Below are 24,422 nucleotides of genomic sequence, written 5' to 3'. Positions count from 1 at the left end.
AGCTCTGGCTTCTGAAATTCCAGAACTGTGCATTGCGTGCCTGGGGTTAAAAGAACAGGAGGTGCCTAGAGCAGGTGAGGGGCTTCGATCTTGGTATCCAAGATAAAGCTCAGGGCTGGGTGGTCCTTACCCTGACTTTGGGTCTTTTGCGTCATGTACTGCTTATTGAAAAAAAGGAAAAAGGGGGTATTGAAAGTCTTCCCGCCGGGGCGTTGCGGGCGTCGCGAGGCTCTAACGAGCGGCCCTGCACCTGCGAAGGAGCTGACTGCTCCTGGTGAAGCAGCAGCCGCTGGAGGCCTCGCGCACCCACGGACCGGCCCCCTCTTTGGGCAGCTGGACCCCCGACCACAGAGCCCGGACAGAGTGGCTCACACAGAAAGGAAAAGTCAGCTGCTGTTTTATTGGAGGCACCAGCGTGGGAAGGGAGGCCAGGGCTGTGACCCTCAGCTCTGCCGTTGGGGGGGGGGGGGGGGCCGGCGAGGGCCGCAGAGCCAGGGGCGGCCCGTGGTGCTCCCAGAGCAGGGCGGTGAGGGCGCCTCGGACCCAACGCTCAGGCTCGGGCACAGGCTCCCACAGCCCGGGGCCCAGCAGCCCCCCAGCCGTGCTGCTCCCTCGGAGGGGCCCGGGGAAGGAGGCTGCCCCGCGGCGGGGGGCGCGGGCGGGGCCGCGGGGACAGGGCCGCCAGCAGCAGGGACCAGGCGGCCAGGCCGGCCAGGCCCCAGGAGAGGCCGCGGGCGGGGGCTGCGCGGGCGGGGGCTGCGCGGGCGAAGAGGCGGGCCACGGCCTCGTTGGGGTTGCCCCGAGCCGGCTCGAACCACTTCTGCAGGCACCGGCCGCTGCTCCTGCGCGCGGGGCTCGCCTTGAAGGAGCCGCTCCAGACCCTCTCGCACAGGTCGGCGGGCGTGGGGAAGTGACGCGGGAAGGGGTGGCAGGCGGCCCCCGCGGGGCAGCGGCTCTTCCCTGGGGGGGGCCGCGCTCACTTCCCGCCCTCACGGCCCCTCCTTGGCCCCCCCACCCCACCCCCGCCCTGCGAGCCCCACTCACCCCCGCTCCAGTCCCAGGAGCCGAGCCAGTCGGATCTGCAGGTGTAGGACGTGCGGCAGTCCTCCCACCACTGCTCGCAGTCCTCCCGGCACAGGGGCACGTCCCGGATTCGCTCTCCCTGCCCGCTCGAGTCCACCTGGGTGCAGGCGTCGCAGGAGACAAGGGTGCTGATAGCCCTGCTCCGAAGAGGCTCGGCAGCCACAGGCTCCTCGTGCAGGGGCCGGCTGAGGCTGTTGGCTTATGAAGCCTGTGAGCATCACTTCACTAAGAGGCTCAATTGTTTGGCCCAGACTACACAGCTCCTACATCCAGAAGCTCCGAATGGTCCCTCGTCCTACAGTTCCCATCTGTTCGCCCCCTGCCCTTCCCCTGCCCTTCTCCCCCCGGGGCCGGAGGTGGCTTCCTCTCCATCTTTTATCCCAACCCATCCCCTGGCTCTGCTCTTGTCTGTAGGGGGACTGCGTGTCCTGCTCCCGCTAGCATCGTGGACCTTGTGCCCTTAGGAACAGGGCCCTGCACTTGCGGAGACGTGTCTCCTGCCTCCCCGGCCCCACCTTCTGACCTTCTGGATCCAAGGCCCCAGGTTTGGGGAGCACTCATAGAAGCAGACAGCCTGGATGAAGTGCTCCTCACAGGCTGGCATCATCAACCCACAGTGAAGCAAGCTGAAGTTGTAGAGCAGGGACACATCCAGGTGGGCATGCCAACTGGTACTGGCTGTGCAGCAGGCCTTCTCTGCCCAGGGGATGCACTGAGGGGATGAAGCAGTAAAAGGCTGGGGGTCGGATAGGACGCAGGAGACTCAGGAGTGTCTAGGGCAGAAAGGTAAACCTGTCCCCTTTGTCCCACTGGGCAAGTGGGAGGCCTTCAGGCCAGCAACACTCATACAGAAGAAATGTTGAGGCGTGTCAAAATTCACAGCCAAAGGGCACCTGCCCACCAATCTCCCTGCCATGGGCTGCGAAGTCCCCTGGAGACAGGGGTCCCAGGGTCTCAGCTCCCGAGGGGCAGCAGAGGAACCCCACGACACCCAGGGCAATGTGGAGCACTGGGTGGAAGGGCACCAGAGCCCAGCAGAGCTCACAGGTAAAAGGCAGCTCCACAACTCTTCCCTTGCTCCCATCAATGGCTTTTCAGGCTTGAGGAAGGGTCACCTAAGACCTAGGTCTCCCCAGTGGCTATTGGTAGGAAGGCTAAAGAAGGAGGACCTTGTTTGATCTAAGCTGAACCAGTGATGGGCCTCTGGGATCACCATCTGCCCCTGTTCCCCGAGCGTCCAGGCAGCCAGAGATAGGAACTTTGAAGCACTCAACAGTTCTGCTCTCTAGGGGCCACACTGTCCCTCCAGTGGCCTTGCCCAAATGCCAACGTAAGGAACCAGATGAGTCAGGGTTGATGGTGGTTCAGAAACCATCTTGGCAACTGTGTCCCTTCCCTGCTCTGCCAAAGCAGCCTCACTCCCACTCCCAGGCGAGGTCCAGCCTCTATACCTCCTCATAGAGCTTGTCTTCTGGGCCAGGCTCTCGTTTGTGGTGTTTGGTCTTCATGCAGACATTGAGCAGCTCGTCCCCAGCCCAGACAGGCATGACTGTCCACAGCCCTAACAGGAGCTGCCACCACCGTTCCATGGCCTACTGCAGACAGGAGATACACCTGCTTGTGTGATAGGACACCCACTCCATCCCCTCCACTGTCCCAAGGAGTGAGTGTGGGTCTCAGTTCTGGGTAGTACTGGTAACGTGAGGGAAGGGAACGAAAGACTGGAAGAAGAAAGGCAGAAAAGCATCCTGCCTCAAATGCCCGACACTTTGGGAAACAACAGCTTCCTTAGTTTCACCCACCACCCACCCCCAGGAGCCCCTGGTCCAACAGTCCCCCAGACCCTAGTAGGAGGGATGGTATAATAGGGGAACAGAGGAAAGATGCTGCCCCTTCTAGCGCTTTCTTCATACTTACCCTCAAGGCAGGAGCCACTCCCTCCTACGTCCTGAGATTGGGGGCTGCCGTCAGGCCCATTTATCACCCACCCCCCTTCCTAGGAGTCTGGGAGCAGCTGCAGAGCTCCAGGTGGCTCCAGTTAAAGCAGGAGCAGCTGCAGAGCTCCAGGTGGCTCCAGTTGAAGAGCATCCATCTCCCGAGGTGGAGGGGCCTCCTGTGGCTGGAGCTGGGGCTTCCACTTTCTCAGAGAAGCGGAGACCTGGTAGCGGGGAGGATCCTTGGCTCTGGTCCGCTACTGACTTCTGCTCTGGGCTCCGCTCCTTGCTGGCTGGATGACCCGGAGAAAGGGGCGAACTCTCCAAGTCTTCCCGTCTCTATAAAGGGCTGTTTCATAACAGGGATGGCTGGGGAGGGGAGGGGGGAGGAAACGAAAGAGAAAATTCACGGAAAGGACTTGGCATTGTGCCCAGCACAGAGTAAATCTTAGTAGCTTTAATTATTCTCCTTTATCCTGTTAGCCTTTGTCTCTGGGCCCCAGACCCGTTCTGAACGCAGCCCTACCTGCCCCTTTGTCAGCTCAGACACCTGGGATGCACCACCTCATGGCTTGAGGGACAGTGACCTCTGTCAGGTTCCTGCTAGTGAACAGACACAGTGACACAGAGGTGAAGCAGGGCCTTCGAGACCCAAGAATTTAAATGTGTGACCACAGCCCAAACCAGCAAAACCAAGTAAGTCCCATCACAACCCATGAAATGGCCTCCCTGAGCATGTGGAGACCCCTGTCCCATGACATATTCTACAAGTGTCCTCAGCAGTGATCATGTTCACAAGAAAGTTCTCAACCAGGAGAAGTTGCAAAACTTGAACAGGACTCTTGGGAGAGGCCCAAAGATGACGAAAATGCTAGAAAAGGAGCCCCTCTCCTTGCCTGTTTCTTTTTCTTTTTTTAATTTTTAAAAAAGATTTATTTATTTCTTCATGAGACACACACACAGAGAGAGAGAGAGAGAGGCAGAGACACAGGCAGAGGGAGAAGCAGGCTCTCTGTGGGGAGCCCGATGTGGAACTCGATCCCAGAACCCCAAGATCACGCCCAGAGCCGAAGGCAGAGGCTCAACCACTGAGCCACCCAGGTGTCCCTCCTTGCCTGTTTCTTATAACAAGTCCCCTCTCCAAGGTTACAAGCAGCCAAGGTGACGGAGGCATTAACCATTACGTAGGAAATTAGAATAATAAGAGGATTTTTTTTTTTTTTAATAAGAGGATTTTTATACTTGAAGGAAACAGCCCATCTGTGTTGCTCAGGTGCACAGCTGATGTGCAGACAGGAGTTAGCCTGCATGCTGGGAAATGGAGTGCTCCGCCATGGTGATCACAGCCACTGAGGGCCGAGCACCCTGAAGGGCCCAGGATGGGTTGGTGCCTTTGGTACACGGTCTGACTCGCCCCTGGGAATGGTCCCGAACCTGAATGCCCTCCCCGACTTAACCATGGGGGGCCTGAGGCTCCGCTGGGGAGGGCAGAGCTAGGATCTGATCTCAGGTAGACACTCTGTCCGCTGCATAAGGACCAGCTGAGTGGGTTACCTCCAGCGTAGATGCTGTCCGGGTCCCAAGTGAAGTCTGTTTTTGAAAAAGTCAAATGTCAGAATCAGATTATGTGTTGGGGGTTGGGGGCTTGTGTCTGCTTTATTTGGGAACAGTGACGATTACTGGCCCAGCCTCCCAAGTCCTTAAGTGGAACTAGGGGTCCCACTTTTAGGGCCCAATAGCAAACCATACTGCCTTTCTACACCACAGGTCTCTCTCCACGGGCATCCCCTTGGCAGGGGAACAGCAGGCAGGCCTGTCCTGTTTTAGTCCCCACAAACACGAGGCTTCTAAGCCTCCCAAGGCTGGGGGCGTGACAGGGACAGGAATCCAGCAATGAGGCACAGAAGTAATTATGGAGATGCAAACAGGTCCTCAATGTAAACGTCCTTCACAGGGAGGGAAGAAGGACGAGGAGGGGCTTGCCAACCTTCTCTAGGACAAGGCTGCGGTAAATGAGCTGAAATTACAGTCCTCGCAGGTGCCCCGGAGGCTGCCTCTCCCAGAACCATCCCCCCAGCATCTGCTCCAGCAAAAGAGGCAGTTTGCAGCCCTAGAGGAAAACTCGCTTTTGCTTTATTGTGATGAGTCTTCCAGAGAAATCTGTTTTGTAACTGAAGGCTGATAAAGCTGGCTGTGGATGAAGCCATCTGAAGCGGCTGACCTCAAACAATTTCATTCTGAGAAAACAGGACACTTACACCGACAAGGGCAGAGCTGGGGCGGCAGCTCCGGGGGGGAGGTGAGCAGGCGCAGCGCAGCCCAGCGGGGAAGTAGCCGCTCTCCCACTCTCCCCAGCTGGTGAGGTCGCCCGCGGAGGTGCCGGTGCTGGTGTCACGGCCACTGACTTCCCCACTGAGCTCCAGAGCAGACTAAGCAAAGGATTCATGCCAGGAGTGTCCTGGTGAGACTGAAGCCAGAGGCCAGTTGAAGGAGACATTGGTGATTCAGAGTTCTCCATGGGCCTTATGAGTCCTTCTTTTCATCCCCAAATCTATTGGTCATTCTTGCTCAACTCCTTTTTTTGTTGTTGTTGTTTTAAGATTTTATTTATTTATTCATGAGACACACACACAGAGAGAGGCAGGCAGAGTCATAGGCAGAGGGAGAAGCAGGCTCCCCATGGGGAGCCGAACACGGGGACTCAGTCCCAGGACCCCGGGATCACGCCCTGAGCTGAAGGCAGATGCTCAACTGCTGAGTCACCCAGGTGCCCCCATCCTTGCTCAACTCTTAATTGATTATTGGCCAGGCAGGTTTGTTGTTTATCCCTGGCCTCCCCTCCCTCCACAGCCATTCCATCACCAAACCGTTGATGTAGCTTCCTGATATCTCTTGAATTCAAATTCTTTGATCCCTGTTTCTCCCCAGTTTTTGGGCCATGACCCCCTCTTGCCTCAAGTACTGCAACCACCTCCTCACTGGCTCCCTTGCCCCTCTCTGGAATGTTATCCCAACAGTCAGAATGATCAAATTTCCCCATAATTAATTAATTAGTTAAATTGTAAAAAATTGCCTCTTGGCTGCTTAATAAAATTCCTGTAAGAGTTCCTACTTGGAATATCCTTATTTATTAAAATTTAAATTCAATTAATGATTTCCCCATATTTTGTTATGAACATTTTCAAACATAAGGAAACTTGAGAGAATTTTACAGTGAACCTCCATATATGCACCACATCGATTATACCATTATCATTTTACTGTACTTTCTTTGTCCCACATCTAGCCAGGCTTCCAGTCTTCTTTTCTATTATGCATTTCTTTTTTTTTTTTTTTTAATTTTATGATAGTCACAGAGAGAGAGAGAGAGAGAGGCAGAGACACAGGCAGAGGGAGAAGCAGGCTCCATGCACCGGAAGCCTGATGTGGGATTTGATCCCGGATCTCCAGGATCGCGCCCTGGGCCAAAGGCAGGCGCCAAACCACTGCGCCACCCAGGGATCCCTCTATTATGCATTTCAAAGTAGATCACAGACCTCAACACACTTCCTCCTAAATAATTTGAGCATCCTTATCATTAACCAAGTTCAATATTTGCAGATTTTTTTTCCCTTTAGAATGATCTTTTTAAAAAGTAAAGGTGGTTAAGATACTCCCATGTGAAAAACCCTTCCAGGCTTAATGTAAGCCCTAAATGCTTAACTTGTCACAAGGACCCTGTTTCATTTGGTCCCTGTTTCCTTTTCCGTGCTAATCTGCTGGGCTTTCCTGCCTGACTGCAGGCACTCATCCTGACATTTGTGACTGTCCTGTGCCCTCACTCTGCCTGGCTGTTCTCTCAGGGCTCACTCTCTGTGGCTGCTACCTCCTACTGACCCCTCAGCTCAGAGGACAGATGGCTTCTCAGGGAATTTGTGTGCCCCCGCAGGATTGGTGAGTAGTTCTCTCGGGCTTGCCACTGTCGTCGTGGAATTTACCACCCATCACTGTGAATGGCTGCTCGCAGCCTGGGGGAGGCAGGGTAATGTTCACAGCACCAAACACAGAGCATGGCCCAGAGTGGCTAGTCAATACACGTTTGCTGAGTAAATGAGCAGAAAATACCTGAGTAGAATAAAACTGCTTTTCTTCTTCCTCTTCTTCTTCCTCTTCTTCTTCCTCTTCTTCTTCCTCTTCTTCTTCCTCTTCTTCTTCTTCTTCTTCTTCTTTTTTCTTCTTTTTTAAGATTTATTATTTATTTCAGAGAGAGAGAGAGGGCATATGAGCCAGAGGGAGGGAATCTCCAGCAGACTCGTCACTGAGTGGGGAGCCTGACACAGGGCTCAATCTCACGACCCTGGGATCATGCCTTGAGCTGAAACCAAGAGCCAGACCCTCAACTGATTGAGCCACCCAGGCACCCCTAAAACTGCATTTCCTATACACACTGTTTTAATTCATATGGTTCCCTAGTTTAACCTGACCTATCCCCTTTCTTTGCTTCTCCTTCTTCCTTCCCTCCCTTTCTTCCATCCTCACCTATTCTTTCCCACGTTGAGTTTAACATAACCTCTCATTTTCTGTTCCCTGTCCTCTCTCCTCACCTTCCTCTCCTTTCTCCCCTCCTTTTCTGCTCCACCTTCCCTCACCCTTCAATTTTCTCTCTCATTCTCAGACTTTCACGGGATCATCTTTAGCTTCTGGTGATTTCTGTGAGATTTCAGTGTGTTAATTCTGGGGCCTTTCATCACCTCACTTTTTCGGTCTAATCATAACAAAGGAAATGAGTGTGAAGTCTGTCACTATTGAAGAGACCAAGTAGGTGGAGAGAGATAGAAAAGCATCAGAGTCCTGTGGGAAAGAGATCCTCTGAAAATCAGAGGGGAGAAAGGTATGTCACAATGAACAACTGTCTTTAGTCTCTTACTTATTTTTCTTCTCAGGCTGCTAGATTCTTCTCTCTTCAACACAGTTTCCCCATTGCCAGTGTCTCACTGTGACATTCAAACCTAGTCTGCTGCTGGGTATCTGGAAGACAATGTTAACAGGTAACCAAAGTTTGCAGGCAGTTTTATGATGTGCAGCTGAGATCAATCCATTTTCTCTTTCAGGCTTCCCAACATCCCTCCCTCAAATATCTCTTGACTCAAAGTTTTCCCCCAGCTACAAACCCGTCTTTCTCTCTTCTAAGCCTTGTTTCATTAAAGACTTGAGTATAGTCATTGTGGCTGCTGTGTGCCTCCTCACATTGATTTGTCAACCACTGCTATTCAGCTTCTACTCACTGTCCCATAGAATCTCCTCTTGCCAAAATCACCAGCAACCTCCAAAATGTTCTATGCTATGGGAAGGATCACTCCATATCATACTTACCTCTTGGCTGCTTTTGACCAAGGTAATCCCTCCAGTCTTCTTGAAATTCACCTCCTCCTTTTCCTTAGGGCTCTTACTCTGTCCTGGTTTCCCTCCAATATCTCCACTTGTTCCTTCTCTGTCTCCTTAGTAGGCTCCATTTCTTCCATCTGCCACTTGAGTGTTTTTTTGAACTCTATCTTTGGGTATCTTTTCTTTCTACTGTGCATACTCTCACTGCGTACAATCTCCTATATGGAGATAACTCTTAAATCTCTCTCCAGTCCTGACCTGTAGAATAACAGATATGTGTGTGTATCTGTTGATTTATTTCCAGTAGCAGTTTACTTGGATTTCCAATAGGCACCTTACACTCAGTATGACCTAGTTATTCTTAGCTCCCCATTCAATCTGCTTTTCTATTTGGTTAATGGAACCCTATTCTTCTAGTCATTCAGGTCACGGCCCTGGAGTTGTCTTGGAAACTTTTTCCTCCCCCACCTCATACAAATACTTTAAATGACATGCAAAATTCTTCATGGCCTCACACTCGGTTACTCTGGAAACTCCTGTTTCTCTCATTCCCATCCTTACCCTATACTTTCGCCATATTGAAGTACTTGCTGCTGTCTGAATTTGCCACTGCTCTGTACCTTAGTATCTATAATTCTATCTGCCAGGAACTCCCTTTCCCTGCTTCTTCACTCAAGTACTCATCCTTTGGGGCTCCACTCAAGCATCGTCATCTCCAGGCAGCCTGCCTTTGCCCCTCCCTGGGTTTGGGGCCCTTCTGTGGACTCCCATGGCTTTCTGTACATTTTAGTATTGCATTTATCACAAGGTAGTATAATCTTCTGCATATTTCTTTGCCTCCCTGTGTACTTTCTGAGTTCCCTGAGTTCCCTTATCCTGCTGCTTCTAACCCCTAGCATAGTTTATGATGCATATACGAGTCTCTAAATGCTTGAATAAATGAATGAGTGGTATGTGCTACATCTGGCCATCCACAGGGGCCTGCACCTGTATGTAGAACTCAGTCTTTCTGAACCCATGGAAAGCGCTCTTTCCGCATGATCCAATTTCCAGCACCCATCCCTTGAACATCCCACCTCATCTGCCTAGGATATTTAAAATTAAAAATTTGTTTGGAAAGGTGCAAACCTATCACTAGGTCCTCTCAAATGATCTTGAAACATTCTTCTGTATGTTATTTCAGTATGAAATAAATTTAAATAGTTATAATGTATATAGTTTAGTGACCCTGTCCAGGCATGGCTGCTTAAAGCATGACTCTGAGCACCACTGTGCCTTCCCTCTATCCCTCCCTTGCCACCATCGATGGGATGTGAGCCAATGCTAGTGTTAGCTTTAAAATTGTAAACACAGTCCTACCTGGTGAGAGAAAGAGACAGAGTCCCAAATCTCAGCTAAACCAAACTATCTTTAATACTTTTAACATTCTGTGGTCACTCTTTCCTTAGGAATTCACACATGCTGTTCCCTTTTGCCTGGGACCTTGTCTCTATCCTCAATACTTTTCATACTTCCCTTATTAGACACATTATTTTTTAGGTCTCAGTTTGGAGCAGTCCACATTCATCGAAGCCCGAGTCTAACTCAGGCGTCCTTCCTGGTGCTGTCACAGCCCAAGGATGATTTCTGCCATGATGCCACACTATCCCAGAACTGCCTGTTGACTCACATGTTCCCTACTGGTCTAAAAGCTTCTGGGCCAGGACAAACTGTGTCTGTCAGTTTCAGAGCTGTAACTGAGTGCCTGGTACATGGTAGGCACTCAGTAGGTGTTTGTTGAATGAACAAGTAATATTTTTGGTAAGAAGTATTCTCTCCTACGATTCATTTTTACAAAGAAGCATACCAGGACAAATTCTGGGAAACCTCAGAGTTTTCTTGTGTGGTCAGAGTGATAAGAGTTATGCATCCACAGTGTACAAGCTCATAGGTTTCCACCTTTAAAAAAAATTGTTTTTCTGCCTCTGATTCCCCTCTCACTTATTACTAAATGATCTGTGCTTGGAAGGTCTCAGCTTGCTCACCTTGACTCCCCACAGCTCTGCTAACCATGAGACTTGGCAAATGTGGTTGGTGAATTGTTTTTACTCTTAGGCGTGTATGCAATTTCAAGTTCAAAGAAAGGAATTGGATCAGTTTATATTTCATAGACTAAAAGAAAATAAATATATATCTTTCTAGATTTGTTTTAATCTTTATATCTTGGTCTTGATCTTACAATGAAAATATCTGAGAAAATGCACAGAAGGTTTTGAAGGTCCATAATGTGTTTTGTTGTTTATAGAAAAAAGCAGCAGAGAATGAATAATTTTAAGTTGGCAAATATTTGACTCCTTATATCCTTTTGCCTACAAAGGAAAAGATAGAGATGGGGAAAATCAATTTTGCAAGAAACTGTGCTTAAATCCCCTTCTGGAAATGCAATGATTATGCAGTTGCCATTTCTAGAAAAGTGACTTTGTGATTCTTTGTGACCTCTTTTATAAACCAGTTTAATATAACACTATTTGAAGCTCTTGAATGTATTATGTTTACTTAAGACTTAATTCTCTGGAAAATGTTAATGGTTGTGAATAGTCAATTACTTCAGTTTACAAAACTAGATTTTAACTTGCTAAGTGTCTTTTCACACTTGAGTGGATGATTCTGTTTTTTTTTTTTTTTTTTTTTACCAAAGCCCATGGAATGTCTGGTTGCTATGGATACTGGGACGTAAGAAGAACCACTGAGTCATCTTACTGTATTGTCCTTAAAGACAAAACACTGCACATATACACAGAAATATGGAAATTCTCTGTGTTCTCCAAGTTCCCTGGCATGGTAGCTTCTTTGGATTCTGAAGAAGTTTCCTGGACTTTCTAGTGCAAGATTAATGGCCCCTTTGGGTAGAGTAAAGAGACACAAGTCGCCTCTGGTTATTCTTAGAACTGTGCCTTCCCCATTCCAGGAGAAGGGGAAGTCAATTGAGGCTTCTCAAGCATTACTCTATTCTAGGCCCTATGGCAAACTCTTGATAGACCTCATTTCATTGCTGTATGTGCTAGTCAGGGACAAAATGTGTCCAGTTGAATACTGTATACCACATAGTTTGAATTGGTTGATATAAATGGTTGAGCAAATAATCCCACATAGGTATTATAAACCTATTTTACAAATGACCGGTTATTCAAGTTGTTTGAGGTCTTATCTCCTTATCCTCTAACATAAGATGTATTAGTAGCAAACTATATATCACAGTACTTAAGTTATAGGATATCAAAGGAGAAGAATGAACATCACCCCAAGGATCTGAATCTTCTTCTGGGGAGTGGATTAGCACCCTTCTGGTTGTATGTGGGATAACTGTATCTTGTGGAAGTATGACTGTATTGTCTTTACATGGAGATTAAGTATAGTTGAAGATGTGAATGGGTCCAAGCTGACAAGAGTAGACTGTAATAGTCAGTTTTGTACGTCAGCTTGTCTAGGTTATTATCCCCCTGTTATTCAGTAGCACTAATCTAGGTGTTGTTATGAGGCTGTTGTGTAGGACTTATTAAAATCCATGATTAGTGGTGAGGAATAAATAAGGATTTGAGTCTAGGTATATTTAGCCTCAAAGTCTGTGTTCTCCTGTTTTACATTAAGAAAAAAAGACCTGTTGAATTATTCCTTGGCACTTAAATCTTATTATAAAATCTGCAAAGTATTGCATGCCTCCTAGGACACTGGGCCAGAGATGTCACTCAGGTTAATACACAGCAACCCTAGATACCATCACCTCATCTATGGTCTTGAAAAATGTGGAGTATAGAAAAACCTCCATACAATGTTTAACTCTTTCCTGCACCATTTCTTAAAGGATGTTCCCTGAAGTTTCAGTCTTCAAAATGACAGATTTCTTGCCATGAACAAAAAATTTGGGAAAATATTCACGGTTACCATTTCCTGAGGACTCAGTGTATGTGCATGATATATTACAGACTTCAAAGAGTCCTATAGTAAAGACATTTCTTGAACTCCTCTGAACCTAGCATTTCCAAACATATTTGACCACAGCAGCCCTTTGTGTTATAACCATCAATGTCATGGTATGAGTGATTTGCTTAGGGAAAATCCTGGGTTGCTGTGTGGCACTAGGCATCAGTTTCACAGCAGCAACAGTGGGAAAGCTTCTCAGACCATGTCAAGCTCCTGGGCTGTGCATATTACTTAGATAATGCTTCACATTCATATTACATTTTTGCTAAAGTCTTAATGTGGGCTAATTTCTATTCAGAGGAGGATCTTTTTGCTCATAGGCTACATGTCAGATTCCAGTGAAAGAATTCTTGCATCATTTGGCAGAATAAGCCTGAGAATCTCTAAATTTTTTCATTTTTTATCTTGTGTGCCATTTTGATTTCCTCTCATTTCTTCTTTATATATGTTTTAAGTTCTTTTTAAAAAGATTTTATCTATTCATGAGAGACACAGAGAGAGGCAGAGACATAGGCAGAAGGAGAAGCAGGCTCTCTGTGGGGAGCCTGATTCGGGACTCAGTCCCAGGACCCCAGGATTGTGACCTGAACCAAAGGCAGACGCTCAACCACTGAGCCACCCAGATACCTCTTAAGTTCTTTTTTTAAATTAAAAAGAATTATTTATTTTTAAGTTATTTTCTAAATGATTATCTTGGTGATTATAATTAACATCCTAAAGTTCTAACAACGTAGTTTGAATTGATACCAACTTAACTTTAATAGCATGCAAAAAGTCCTCCTATACAGAATAAGAATCAGTAACTTGGAGATAGCTTCACATTACAGCTCCACACCCCTCTTTATGTTGTTTTTGTCACATATTACATTTTTATACATTGTGTGCCTGTTAATATAAATTTATAATTATTTTTATGCATTCATATTTTAAATCATATAGGAAAAGAAAGAGGAATTACAAACCAAAAAAATATAGTAATACTGGTTTTCATATTTGCCTATGTAGTTACTTTTACTGATATTATTTATTTCTTTATGTGGTTTTGAGTTACTGTCTGGTGTCCTTTCATTTCATCCTGAAAGACTCCCTCTAGTATGCCTTGTAAGGCAGGTCAACTAGCAATAAATTCCCTCAGCTCTTGTTTATCTGTGAATATCTTAATTTCTGTTTCATTTTGGAGGATACTTTTTCCAGGTATAGAATTATTGGTTGAGAAGGGGTTTTTCTTTTTCTGAGTACGTTAAATATATCACCCCATTTTCCCCTGGCCTCCATGGTTTCTGATGAGAAATCAGCTGATATTATTTTGAGGATCCCTTGTACCCAACTAGTTGCTTCTCTGTTGCTGCTTTCAAGATTGTCTTTGTCTTTTGCCAATTTGATTACAAGGTGTCTCAGTGTGGATGCCTTTTAATTTATCCTACAAGAACTCATTGAACCTTTTTGGAGGTATAGATCCATGTCTTTCATCAAATCAGGGACTTTGGGGACATTATTTCTTCAAATATTTTTTCTACCTCTTTCTCTGTTTCGTCCCATAATGTACGTGCTGGTATATTTGATGATGTCCCACATGTTCCTTCAGCTCTGTTCACTTTCTTTCTTTCTTCCTCCCTTTCTTTCTCTTTCTCTTTTTCTCTTTCTCTTTCTCTTTCTCCTTCTCTTTCTCTTTCTCTTTCTCTCTCTCTCTCTCTCTCTCTCTCTCTCTCTCCAGACTAGATAATTTTAAAAGAAGCTATCTCCAAGTTACTGATTCTTATGCCTGTTAGATCTTTCCTTGAACCCCTCTAGTGAATCTTTCATTTTGGCCATTGTACTTTTCAGCTCCAGAATTTTTATTTGGTTCCTATTATTGTTGATTGATATTTTCTATTTGTTGAGATATCATTCCTCTAGTTTCCTTTAGTTCTTTGAGCATGTTTAAGACAGTTGTTTAAAGTCTGTCTGGTTAAAAAAAATAGTAAAGTCTGTCTGGTAAGTCTAATATCTGGGCTTCCTCAGTTTATTGTCTTTTTCCTGTGAATGGGCCATAGTTTCCTGTTTCTTGACATGCTCCTAATTTTTTGTCAGAAACTTGGCATTTTATTTTTTAAAATATTTTATTCATTTATTCATTAGAGACACAGAGAGAGAGAGAGAGGCAGAGACACAGGCAGAGGGAGAAGCAGGCTCCACGCAAGGAACCTGACATGGGACTTGATCCCAGGTCTCCAGGATCACACTCTGGGCTGAAGGCAGCGCTAAACCACTGAGCCACCCAGGCTGCCCAAACTTGGCATTTTAAATATTATAATGTGATAACTCTATAAACCATATTCTTTCCCTTTTCCATGATTTGCTGTTGTTACTTATTGTGAGCTGCAATCATCCACTTAATTTAGTGACTTTTTTTTTTAAGATTTTATTTATTTATTCATGAGAGACACAGAGAGAGAGAGGCAGAGACACAGGCAGAGGGAGAAGCAGGCTCCATGCAGGGAGCCCGACGTGGGAGTTGATCCTGGGTCTCCAGGATCACTCCCTGGGCTGAAGGGGGCACTAAACCACTGGGCCACCCAGGCTCCCCAATTTAGTGACTTTTCCAAATGATTTTGCACAGTGTATTTCTTGTGATGTGTGGTCATGCCTTCTATTATCTCGGTAGTCATCCAGTGATATTTCCTTAAGTGCTCTGGATCCAAAAAGAAAACAAAATGGAAAATACTCTGTGGTATTTGCAGTCCTTATAGGTTGTTTCTGAACTAGAGCCCTTCTATGCTTAGCCAGACCATCTACAACTGCCTTAACACTTACCTCCTATTACATGGAGCCCAAAGATCAACCATAGATATAAGCATAAGATCACCTCAGGCTTTTTCTGAGTACATATTCAGTCTTGGGCATGCACATGACCCCCCAGATTCCCTGACATACCTGGGAGCCCTTCCAAGCCCTTATTCCTTCAGGTATCTTTCTCCTCAGGCTCCTCTTATCCAAACTTTCTGGTCTGTCAGCTGCTTGTCTCATTCTCCATCCCTTCCCCAGGTGACTGTCAGGAGTTAAAAAATAACCTTAAATCCTTTTGACAAACACTGTCCAGAAAGCCATACTGTCTGAGAAAATTCCAGGAGGATTAAAACAAAGGCAGCAGAAAGGGAGACAGAACATGGAAGACTCCTAACTCTGGGAAATGAATTAGGGGTGGTGGAAGGGGAGGAGGGCGGGGGGTGGGGGTGACTGGGTGGCAGGCACTGAGGGGGGCACTTGACAGGATGAGCACCGGGTGTTATTCTGTATGTTGGCAAATTGAACACCAATAAAAAATAAATTTATTATTAAAAAAAACAAAAAACAAAAAACAAAGACAGCCTCTGAGCCAATCACTTAGGGAACCACCAGACAGTTCTTTGATAACAAAGTTTTAATTTCCCCTCTGGCATTAGCAAGCTGTCCCACCAGGGATGTGAGTCTATCACCATGGCTGCTGGCCAAGTTAGGGTTTGGGGGATGGTGGGTGGATAAGAAAAATGCCACATGCGTTTACTAAAATTTAGCAGCTGCTGCTTCATTCATTCCCCTGGTTGTTGCGAGTCTTCTTTTTATTACATTCCTGATTCTGAATGTTTTTGCCAGCTTAACGTTTTCTTCAGTGGAAGGATAGATACTTGGAGCTCCCTATGCCGCTATTTTTGTGACACTTGTCTTCCAATACCTAAAACATATAGAAGCAGAGATGCTCTGCTAGAAGCAGGAATAGGAGGCCTGGGTTCCACTCTTGCAGGTAGCTACTCCACATTATCCTTTGTGGCACACAATTTAAAACCACCAGTACATAGGATACAGCATGAACTTTTGGGCTATGCAGCTCTGCCTACCTGTTGGCTTACTTGCTTTTTCATTTTATTTATGCATTTATTTATTCATTTCTCAATAAGTATTTATTGAAGACCATGTACTAGGCACAGGTTTGAACCCTGGCCCCATGGTTTATGAGCTGTGAGACTTTGACATATTCTTAGGAAAATCTGTTTCTTCACTGCTGGTGGAAAACTAAACACAGCCTGGCTTCAAGAGTGGCTATTAATGACTGGGCTTAGTACAGGTTTCCAATAGTTTCCACTAGCACCACTATAACATGTTTAAAATCGTATCATTCAAGTTAGCAAAGGAAACTGTATACATTTTAAGTTTTCTCTAAAATCAAACACTTCATCTCTTATATGGATAGTGTAATGGCTAAGAATAGAGCCTTTGCAGCAAGACTGCTTACATCCAAATCCCAGTTCTCCCTCATATCTGTAGTGTGACATTACATAAGTTGCTTAATTTCATAATGCCTTGACTATCTTTTCTGAAAATAAGCATATTAATAGTACCTAGCTCGTCATACTCTTATGATGTATAAATAAGTTATTAAAATGCTTAGAACATTGCTGGACACACAAAAAGCAGTAAGTGTTGCCTGTTATTATCATTTTCATCATCATTGTTTAAGCAGTGCTCTAGATAGTGTTTCCAGAGCTCTGGAGAGTGGATGAGTAAAGCTCAGGCAAATTATAAGAAATCAAACCTTTGCAGGATGCGGGTAAGAGAGAGAAAAAGAGGAAAGAGCATCTATAAGGTGAATCCTTTGTGGATACATTTAGCTCTTACCATAGAGCAGAGGGATTGTATTCATATCCTTGGGTCTTTCTCTGCCTTTTAAAAAAATATTCTATTTATTCATTCATGAGGGACCACAGAGAGAGAGAGGCAGAGACGTAGGCAGAGGGAGAAGCAGGCTCCCCGGAGGGAGCCTGATGTGGGACTCAATGCCAGGACCCCAGGATCACGACCTGAGCCAAAGGAAGACACTCAATCACTGAACCACCCAGGTATCCTCCCTGCCTTCTTTCTAGGGTTGTAGCAGGTACACAATCACAATTGTGGAATGAATGAATAAATGAATGGAAGAGAGGTGAATGACTGTATAAGTGAATCAGTGATAATGAAATGAACCAAGTCATGTTCCTTTTCACAGTCTTTGACACTCAGTTTATCATACTTCACCCAGACACAGAGGTCTGCTTATTTTAGTCTTTTTCAAATTAGGAATATGGCTATTTCTGCACCTCCTTCCTCCCATACCCGCCAAAGAGAGGATTCTCAGCTTGTGGCTGTGCTTTCTGGGCTCTGTGATTCTGTTCCAAATCTTCTGTGCTTCATAGATCTGCCCCTTTGCTTCCCTTCTCCAGGAGGGAACTGCAGGAACCCACCTGGCTGGCACAGAGAAAGCTGATGTTATCAGCAAGTCCTGACATAGTCCTGACAAGAAACAAATATGGTGTCATGTGACCCTGCTTTCCAGAAAGACTAGAGGACAATCACAGAACACTGGGACATTCAGGAGTAGCAGGACCAAATTTTCTTGCAAGAACTCTTGGATTAAAATTTCATGATAGAGAGAATGACCCTATGAGGTTACAGAGTGTTAGCATATCCGCTGGGTATTTATTTCTGTTCTACGTTGATCCTGAGGTAGGCACTTGTTTTCTGACATGGCATTGACATAAAGAATGGGTGGGGGGGAATCCCTGGATGGCTCAGCGGTTTAGCGCCTGCCTTGGGCTCAGGGCATGATCCTGGAGTCCTGGGATCGAGTCCTGCATCGGGCTCCCTGCATGGAGCCTGCTTCTCCCTCTGCCTGTGTCTCTGCCTTGCTCTCTGTGTCACTCATGAATAAATAAATAAAATCTTTAAAAAAAATGAAGTAGAATGGGATGAGACAGTGCAATGTATAATTTCAGAAATCTTTCAGTTCCTGGTATAGGAGCTCCCTTCAGTTTCCTAATGCACTGGAAGGGGAAGGAGGCTGTACTCACAACTTGGTCAGACCAAGTAGGTAGCAACAGTTCAGTTGAGCACGAGACACAGTGAATTGGTTCCCCTCTCACTCCATGTGGCACAGGCCCCTCTAACCCTCCCAGGCTCCAAGGGAGGTCACACTCCTGTTCTATAATCTCTGCATCAGGAACAAGGTAAGGGGACACCGGTCTGCCGCATCTGCATTTCAGGATGTGTTTTGTTTCATTTCCTCTTAATATTTACCAGATTTAGGGTTCTGACTCTCAGCCATTTTTCAGGCTTTTGGTAATTTGCATCCTTATTCTTACCTCACTCTCCACAATACTCTTCCGGATGTGTCCTTGGGACTTACAGGGTCTCTTCCTCTAGAGAGAGTTGAGATGAGGTGGCCAGCACTTGGGATTAATGCAAACACCACTTCAGTGATTCTTTGCAATCCTGTGGTCAAGCTTGTTCTAACCCTGCTTCCAGTAGCTGCTTCTCCAGTGCAGAAAAAAGGAGTACAAAATGGGCTGATGGTGGTGAGGTACAGGAAGGGAAAGAAAAATATAATTGTAGCACAGGTAAGGCACTTAATGCAATTTTGTAATTTCTATACATGCAATTATAGAAAATATAGGCCATTGAAATCTACATTCATAGCTTCAGTAATACTATCTTTCTGTAGAAAACTTTTACTCAGACTGCATAAAAAGGTTCATAGCGGGACCCTTATCCCAGAGAACACATGTAGTGAGGGACCTCATGGCCCAGGAGGCAGTACTTGTGATATCTGGGGTTGGAAATTGGAGGCTAGATTTCAGCTGTGGCTTTGCCATCAACTCGGTGTGACCTTCGATAAATTACTCTTTCTGGGCCTCAGAGTGCTCATATGTAAACTAGAGATAATAGTACCTATCTGGCAGTGCATGCAGATTAAATGAGAGAATGTGTATAAAGTGCCTAGCACAGGGCCTGACACTGTGAACTTTATGGCATTTCATAGGTCCTAACACCTTTATTAATTGAAGATAACGAGGTTTGCCTTGAGGACCTTGTTGCTAATGAGAGTGAGGATGTGGTTTGGAATGAGCCCTGTAAAGTGTTGTAGGGGTCCAGCACAGATCTGTTTACAAATAGCCCATTCTTGGTATTCAAGAATATACATTTGAATTCAGTAATGAGGCGTTGACAGACTCTGGGGAAGCTCTTGTTTGGTACCCCAGAGAAGCATGAGCTTTGTCAAGAGTTCCCCATTAGCTCTTTGGATGTCTGCTTCATTCACATTTATGTTCAGAGGGTTTCAAAATCCAAAATAGAAGTTGTAGATTGGTACAATTTACTGTGCTTCGCTTAACCAAGTTAAAACCATTCTCCTGGTTTCTGACTTTGTGGGGGAAGAAGGGGCAGATCCATGGGTCTATAGGAGCTTGGGCTTGGGGCCCCAGCAGGTGGAACATGGACACAAAAGGCATGGAAACTAAATTTCTGAGACCTGGGAACCCCTTGGAGTCTGGGAGAAGGATTATTGCTGATACTTGGCCTCGCACCTCATGCAAAGTTGGTACCTGGTTTTTATGCCTTAAAGAATGAAAGAAAACAAGTGCTAAGCTGGTGGGGCTGGGGGACATTCAGAAATCAGTACAGCTGAGTTCTGCTATCAATTTTATCATTTTCTAAGTACTGTACTTAATTACATATAGGATATGACCAACTAACTTTGGCAATTTATATTTTATTGATAATAATAGCTGTAATTCATTAAACACTACTTAAAAGTCTAGCACTGTGCTAAGTACTTTACAGATATTATTAAATTTATTACTATAGCCCTGTGTCAAATCAAACTTCTCTGGTTCCCTACCATTTAGCCGTACTTCCCTCTTACTTGGTAAAATGGTTCTCAGACTTAGTTCTAATGACCACCACCAGTTCTCTGGGGATACTAACTGGGTTTCCAGCAATTCAATTCAATTCTATCACTATCTACGTGGAGATAGTATTGGATCTCACAGGTTAAGGGTTCAGTCCCATAAGACTGCCCTATCCATCCTCCCACCCCCACTTCCGATGTCAGTCACACGCCCAAATGATCTGTGCTTCTGATCAACTCCTTGTGCTTGCTCTCTCTCTGTCAAATAAATAAATAATCTTAAAGAAAAAAAGAGTTGCCATACGTCCCAGTTCTGGCTAGTAGGACCTAAAGAAAAGTCCAGCACAAGGACTATTGGGAGGACTTCTATTTTCATGTTAAAAGGAAAGATATAGGTACCTTATATATAAATATGGTATCTGGATCCACAGCAGCCTTTTTGCAAGCATGAGGCACTAAGGATGACATAAAGACCAAAAGAATCAGGGAAATATTGAAGTACTCAAACAATATAATTAGTCACCACTTTCAGAGCTCTTAAGTGAAAGAAACTATTCCTTTTTGTTTAAGCCACTGAGTCTGATTTCTTTACTTGCAACCAAATTTTGAAAAAAAAAATGTGTCCTATAAATACTACCATATTCATTTTTGGATGAGAAGATAAAGTAACTAGTTAAAGGTCACACAGCTGGTAAATTGTGGTACGAAATTCAAATCTAGTTCTATTCAAATTTAAAGCCTGTCTTCTCAACCACTGGGTTATGTTGAAATTGTCATTGTCATTGATAAAAAAATATGTATCTCAGTGTCTGGGAACTCTAAAAAATAGAATAAGACAAGAGGAGGGAAAAAAAGGGGAAGAAGTAGGCTTCTCAGAGCCTTTGCTATATCTGGGGCCCAAGTCTTTCTGAATCTGGGATGCTGATCTCCAGTTAGAGGCCAGAATGGTCCTGCAGACTTATTTGCTCTCACATCTGGGGGTTCTTCCAGCTGCTGAAGGAGATAAGTGCCTACGTGGGGGTGAGGCCAGAGAGGGAAAAGCTGGGATTGAGGTTTTGGTGTACTAGTTCCACTGGATTGGTGAGGGAGCTGGGAGCAACCCTGGGAAGCTAGTCCAGGGACTGGATTGAGACCCAGCCTTAATAATGAGTTAGCAGGAACTGGACATCCAGCTACATCCCCTGCACAAAGTCAAGGAACATGGCAACTCAAGGCAGATTCACATCCAGAGAGCCAGAGACTGCCACTTGCTTGCATCATGCTTATCATGTAAACAGAAAGAAGGGAGAATCTTCCTGAAAATCACTCCCTAGAACGTGCAGTAGTGACAAGGGGGTGTGGGCCTAACTGTGGGGCATGGAAGTCAGCTGGCTCCTGTAGTCCCAGAGTTTTCTTCCAGGAAGTGAGGGCAAGGATACTTTCGACACCAGCTATATCTAGGCAAGGGAGAACAAAGATGTATACATTTTTGTACAATGTGTTAGACTCTGAATTAGGTACTTTATGCATAATATTTCATTTAATTCTCACTATAACACAATGAGGTAATATTGAGTAGTTAATTTTTAAAAATTAAATCTCAAATGACTTAAGAAAATTTTCAGGCTGCATAGCTAGAAAATGGTGAAATTGGAACTCAAGCCTAGGTCAATCTGTTTCCCAAGCCCATGGCATGTTATATCGACTCTCAGGAAGCTCAGGGTGGAAGGAAACAGATATATTTCTTCCTACAGCAGAGAGAAGGCAATAACAGTTCATGGTTCTTTGTGTGTGAGCTCTGCAGAGGATAAGATTGATGACAGGTCTAGAATTAACAGTGCCTGGCAGTTGTCACCACCCTAGACAGCAGGGTTAAGAAGGGGAGTTCTGAAAATGTGGGCCAGTGGAGGCAGCTCCTTTTCCTGAAATCACTATGGTTCTGATTCAAATGGTCAGGCACAGACACATTTTCCTTCTGTTTCTTCAGTGTCCAGGAGCTGTGACCCAGCCCAGTGTCTTGGGACAGAATGGAGGTGGAGGCAGAAATGATTGCTTGAGTACATTCACTCTAAGGATGGGAATAGAGGTTGCCAGGAAGTAGGCCACAGAACAGACACTCAACTGAGCACAGCCTAGATCAGGGGTTGTCCTTCAGTGGTTTTCATGCTTCATTGATCAGATTCTTTATGGCTATGAGTTCATTCTATGTCACAGAATCCCTGGGGTGAGCTTGGCTCCTGGACCATGCAGCCAAAGCCCCTCAAGATAGACCACATGTCCTCCTACGCAGGCCTGTAATGCCCACTCTTTCCTGAGCAATGACTGCTAAAATCACCACAGTGCATCTCTCTCACCACAGGGCTTTGGCTGTGTTGCCCACACCCCTGCCTTGCTGTCCTTCTGGCCGTTCCCTTTGGAGCCACTCTGTTCACTTCTCTAAACTCCATGCCATCTCTCTCATTGACCCCATGCCTTCTCCCTGCCTTTGGAGTAGAACCATTCTTCCCTGCCCTCACTGCTCATCTCAAATCTGATGCCCCCAGAATCTCTCCCAGACCAGAGCCAGCCTGTCTCAGTGCCTCTCATTCTCTCTCACATCACTCCATCCTGAAATGGACCCCCTTCCTACCACTATCCTTCCCCATGACCTCTCCTGCTCCCTGAGTCCTAGAGCTATGGAGGACCCAGCTGTAGGTAGTTTGGGGGAGAATGACAAGAGGGTTTAGAAGGGGTCAGACAAAATAGACCTCTGGACACCCTTCTTCAGGGGTCATTGTTGCCCAAGATGGTTAGATTCTAACATACTATTAGATATGTGCTGTAAGAGGGGTTGAACTACTTAAACACATGTTTTTGTATATAGACAAGTAGGTACTTTCTTAAACAGTTTTTCACAGTGCTTTTATATATATATATATATAATATATATATATATTGCTTTAAAAATTGTCAACTTAAAAAACGATTTTATTTATTTATTCATGAGAAACACCGAGAGAGAGAGGGAGAGAGAGAGAGAGAGGCAGAGACATAGGCAAAGAGAGAATCAGGCTCCCTGAGGGGAGCTCAATGTGGGACTCGATCCCAGGACCCTGAGATCACACCCTGAGCCACCCAGGCATCCTTAATAGTCAACTTATAGCAATAAATAAAGCAGAAGGGGCAACACAGTATATTTCTAGAGGCTTATTTTATATCATACCACTATTAAAATATCCAGATGTACAATTATAGGGCCAAAATCTTCTCAATGTGTATTGAGTCAAATGGCTCCCAGCTGCACCATTTCAAATTCTTTGCACAAAATTTGGGATCATAAAGCCCTGACATCAGGTCTTTTATGAAGCATTTAGGCTTAATGTAAGCCACCCTGATTGTGCTGGTTAGAAATAGCATTATTATAGTTTTTTAAAAGTATAATTATTAAAATAACTTCTACTTAGAAGAGTTCAAAGTAGTGCAAAATGAATCAAGTGAAAAACTAGTTTCTTAAATTCTGCTACCTCACCGATCAGTCTTCTTAGAGGCAAGAACTTTTACCCATTTCTTTCTTTTTTTAAAAAAAAAAAGATTTTATTTGAGAGAGAGAAATAGAAATAGCAGGAGCAAGGAGGAGAGGGAGAAACAGGCTGTCCACTGAGCAGGGAGCCTGATGCAGAACTCCATCCCGGGACCCCCGGGACCCTGAGCTGAAGGCAGGTGCCTAACCAACTGAGCCACCTAGGCGCCCCACTTTTAACCATTTCTAAGTATTTTTTGTTTTGGTTATTAACGTAATTGTAGATGAGCCTTCTGCCATTTCTCTGCTGTCAAAGAGGATGAATTTTGGTCACTTGCACTCTCCTCCCCATTAGCCCATGAGCCCCACGAGGGCTACCTGTCAGCATTGTAGACATGTTCAACATTGTCTCTTAAGAACTAGAGCTTCATTCTTCTGCATGTGCATGTCCAGTTTTCCCAGCACCATTAATTGAAGAGACTGTCCTTTTACCAATGGATAGTCTTTCCTCCTTTGTCGAATATTAGTTGACCACAGAGTTGAGGGCCCATTTCTGAGTTCTCTATTCTGTTCCATTGATCTATGTGTCTGTTTTTGTGCCAGTACCACACCGCCTTGATGATCACAGCTTTGTAGTACAACCTGAAATCTGGCATAGTGATGCCCCCTGATATGGTTTTCTTTCTCAATATTCCCCTGGCTATTCGGGGTCTTTTCTTATTCCACACAAATCTTAAGATTATTTGTTCCAACTCTGTGAAAAAAGTCCATGATATTTTTATAGGGATTGCATTGACCTAGAGCAATGAGTGGCATGTGCAGGGCGTGTAATAAGGTATTGTAGGGCAGCCCAGGTGGCTCAGCAGTTTAGTGCTGCCTTCAGCCCAGGGCCTGATCCTGGAGACCTGGGACTGAGTCCCACATTGGG

The 24,422-nt window shown here is 45.4% G+C and overlaps 1 protein-coding gene and 1 long non-coding RNA gene across 2 annotated transcripts; both read right to left on the bottom strand.

Moving 5' to 3' along the window:
• Window positions 1-380: 380 nt before the first annotated feature.
• On the bottom strand, window positions 381-3,351 carry IZUMO1R (IZUMO1 receptor, JUNO). The gene is made up of 5 exons (XM_072726188.1): window positions 3,001-3,351; window positions 2,535-2,678; window positions 1,607-1,795; window positions 1,045-1,180; window positions 381-960 (listed from the first exon to the last, which is right to left on the bottom strand). The coding sequence occupies exons 2-5, from the start codon at window positions 2,670-2,672 to the stop codon at window positions 551-553; spliced, it is 873 nt and encodes a 290-aa protein (XP_072582289.1). The 5' UTR covers window positions 2,673-2,678; window positions 3,001-3,351; the 3' UTR covers window positions 381-550.
• A 2,778-nt stretch (window positions 3,352-6,129) lies between these two features.
• On the bottom strand, window positions 6,130-8,729 carry LOC112915879 (uncharacterized). The gene is made up of 2 exons (XR_003234177.2): window positions 8,370-8,729; window positions 6,130-8,024 (listed from the first exon to the last, which is right to left on the bottom strand). It is a non-coding gene; the product is annotated as an uncharacterized lncRNA (long non-coding RNA).
• Between the last annotated feature and the right edge of the window lie 15,693 nt (window positions 8,730-24,422).

Source organism: Vulpes vulpes, chromosome 11, assembly GCF_048418805.1.
Source record: "Vulpes vulpes isolate BD-2025 chromosome 11, VulVul3, whole genome shotgun sequence".
Taxonomy (NCBI): domain Eukaryota; kingdom Metazoa; phylum Chordata; class Mammalia; order Carnivora; family Canidae; genus Vulpes; species Vulpes vulpes.
This window is presented reverse-complemented; position numbering and strand designations above follow the sequence as displayed.

What these genes read in the sequence shown, in the direction of transcription:
- IZUMO1R (XM_072726188.1), bottom strand. Translation starts at nt 2,672, where the DNA reads ATGGAACGGTGGTGGCAGCTCCTGTTAGGGCTGTGGACAGTCATGCCT. An exon ending in AAGACAAGCTCTATGAGGAG is followed by an intron (nt 1,796 to 2,534) that starts GTATAGAGGCTG and finishes TCATCCCCTCAG; the next exon opens with TGCATCCCCTGGGCAGAGAA. An exon ending in TGGGGCCTTGGATCCAGAAG is followed by an intron (nt 1,181 to 1,606) that starts GTCAGAAGGTGG and finishes GCCTGCACCCAG; the next exon opens with GTGGACTCGAGCGGGCAGGG.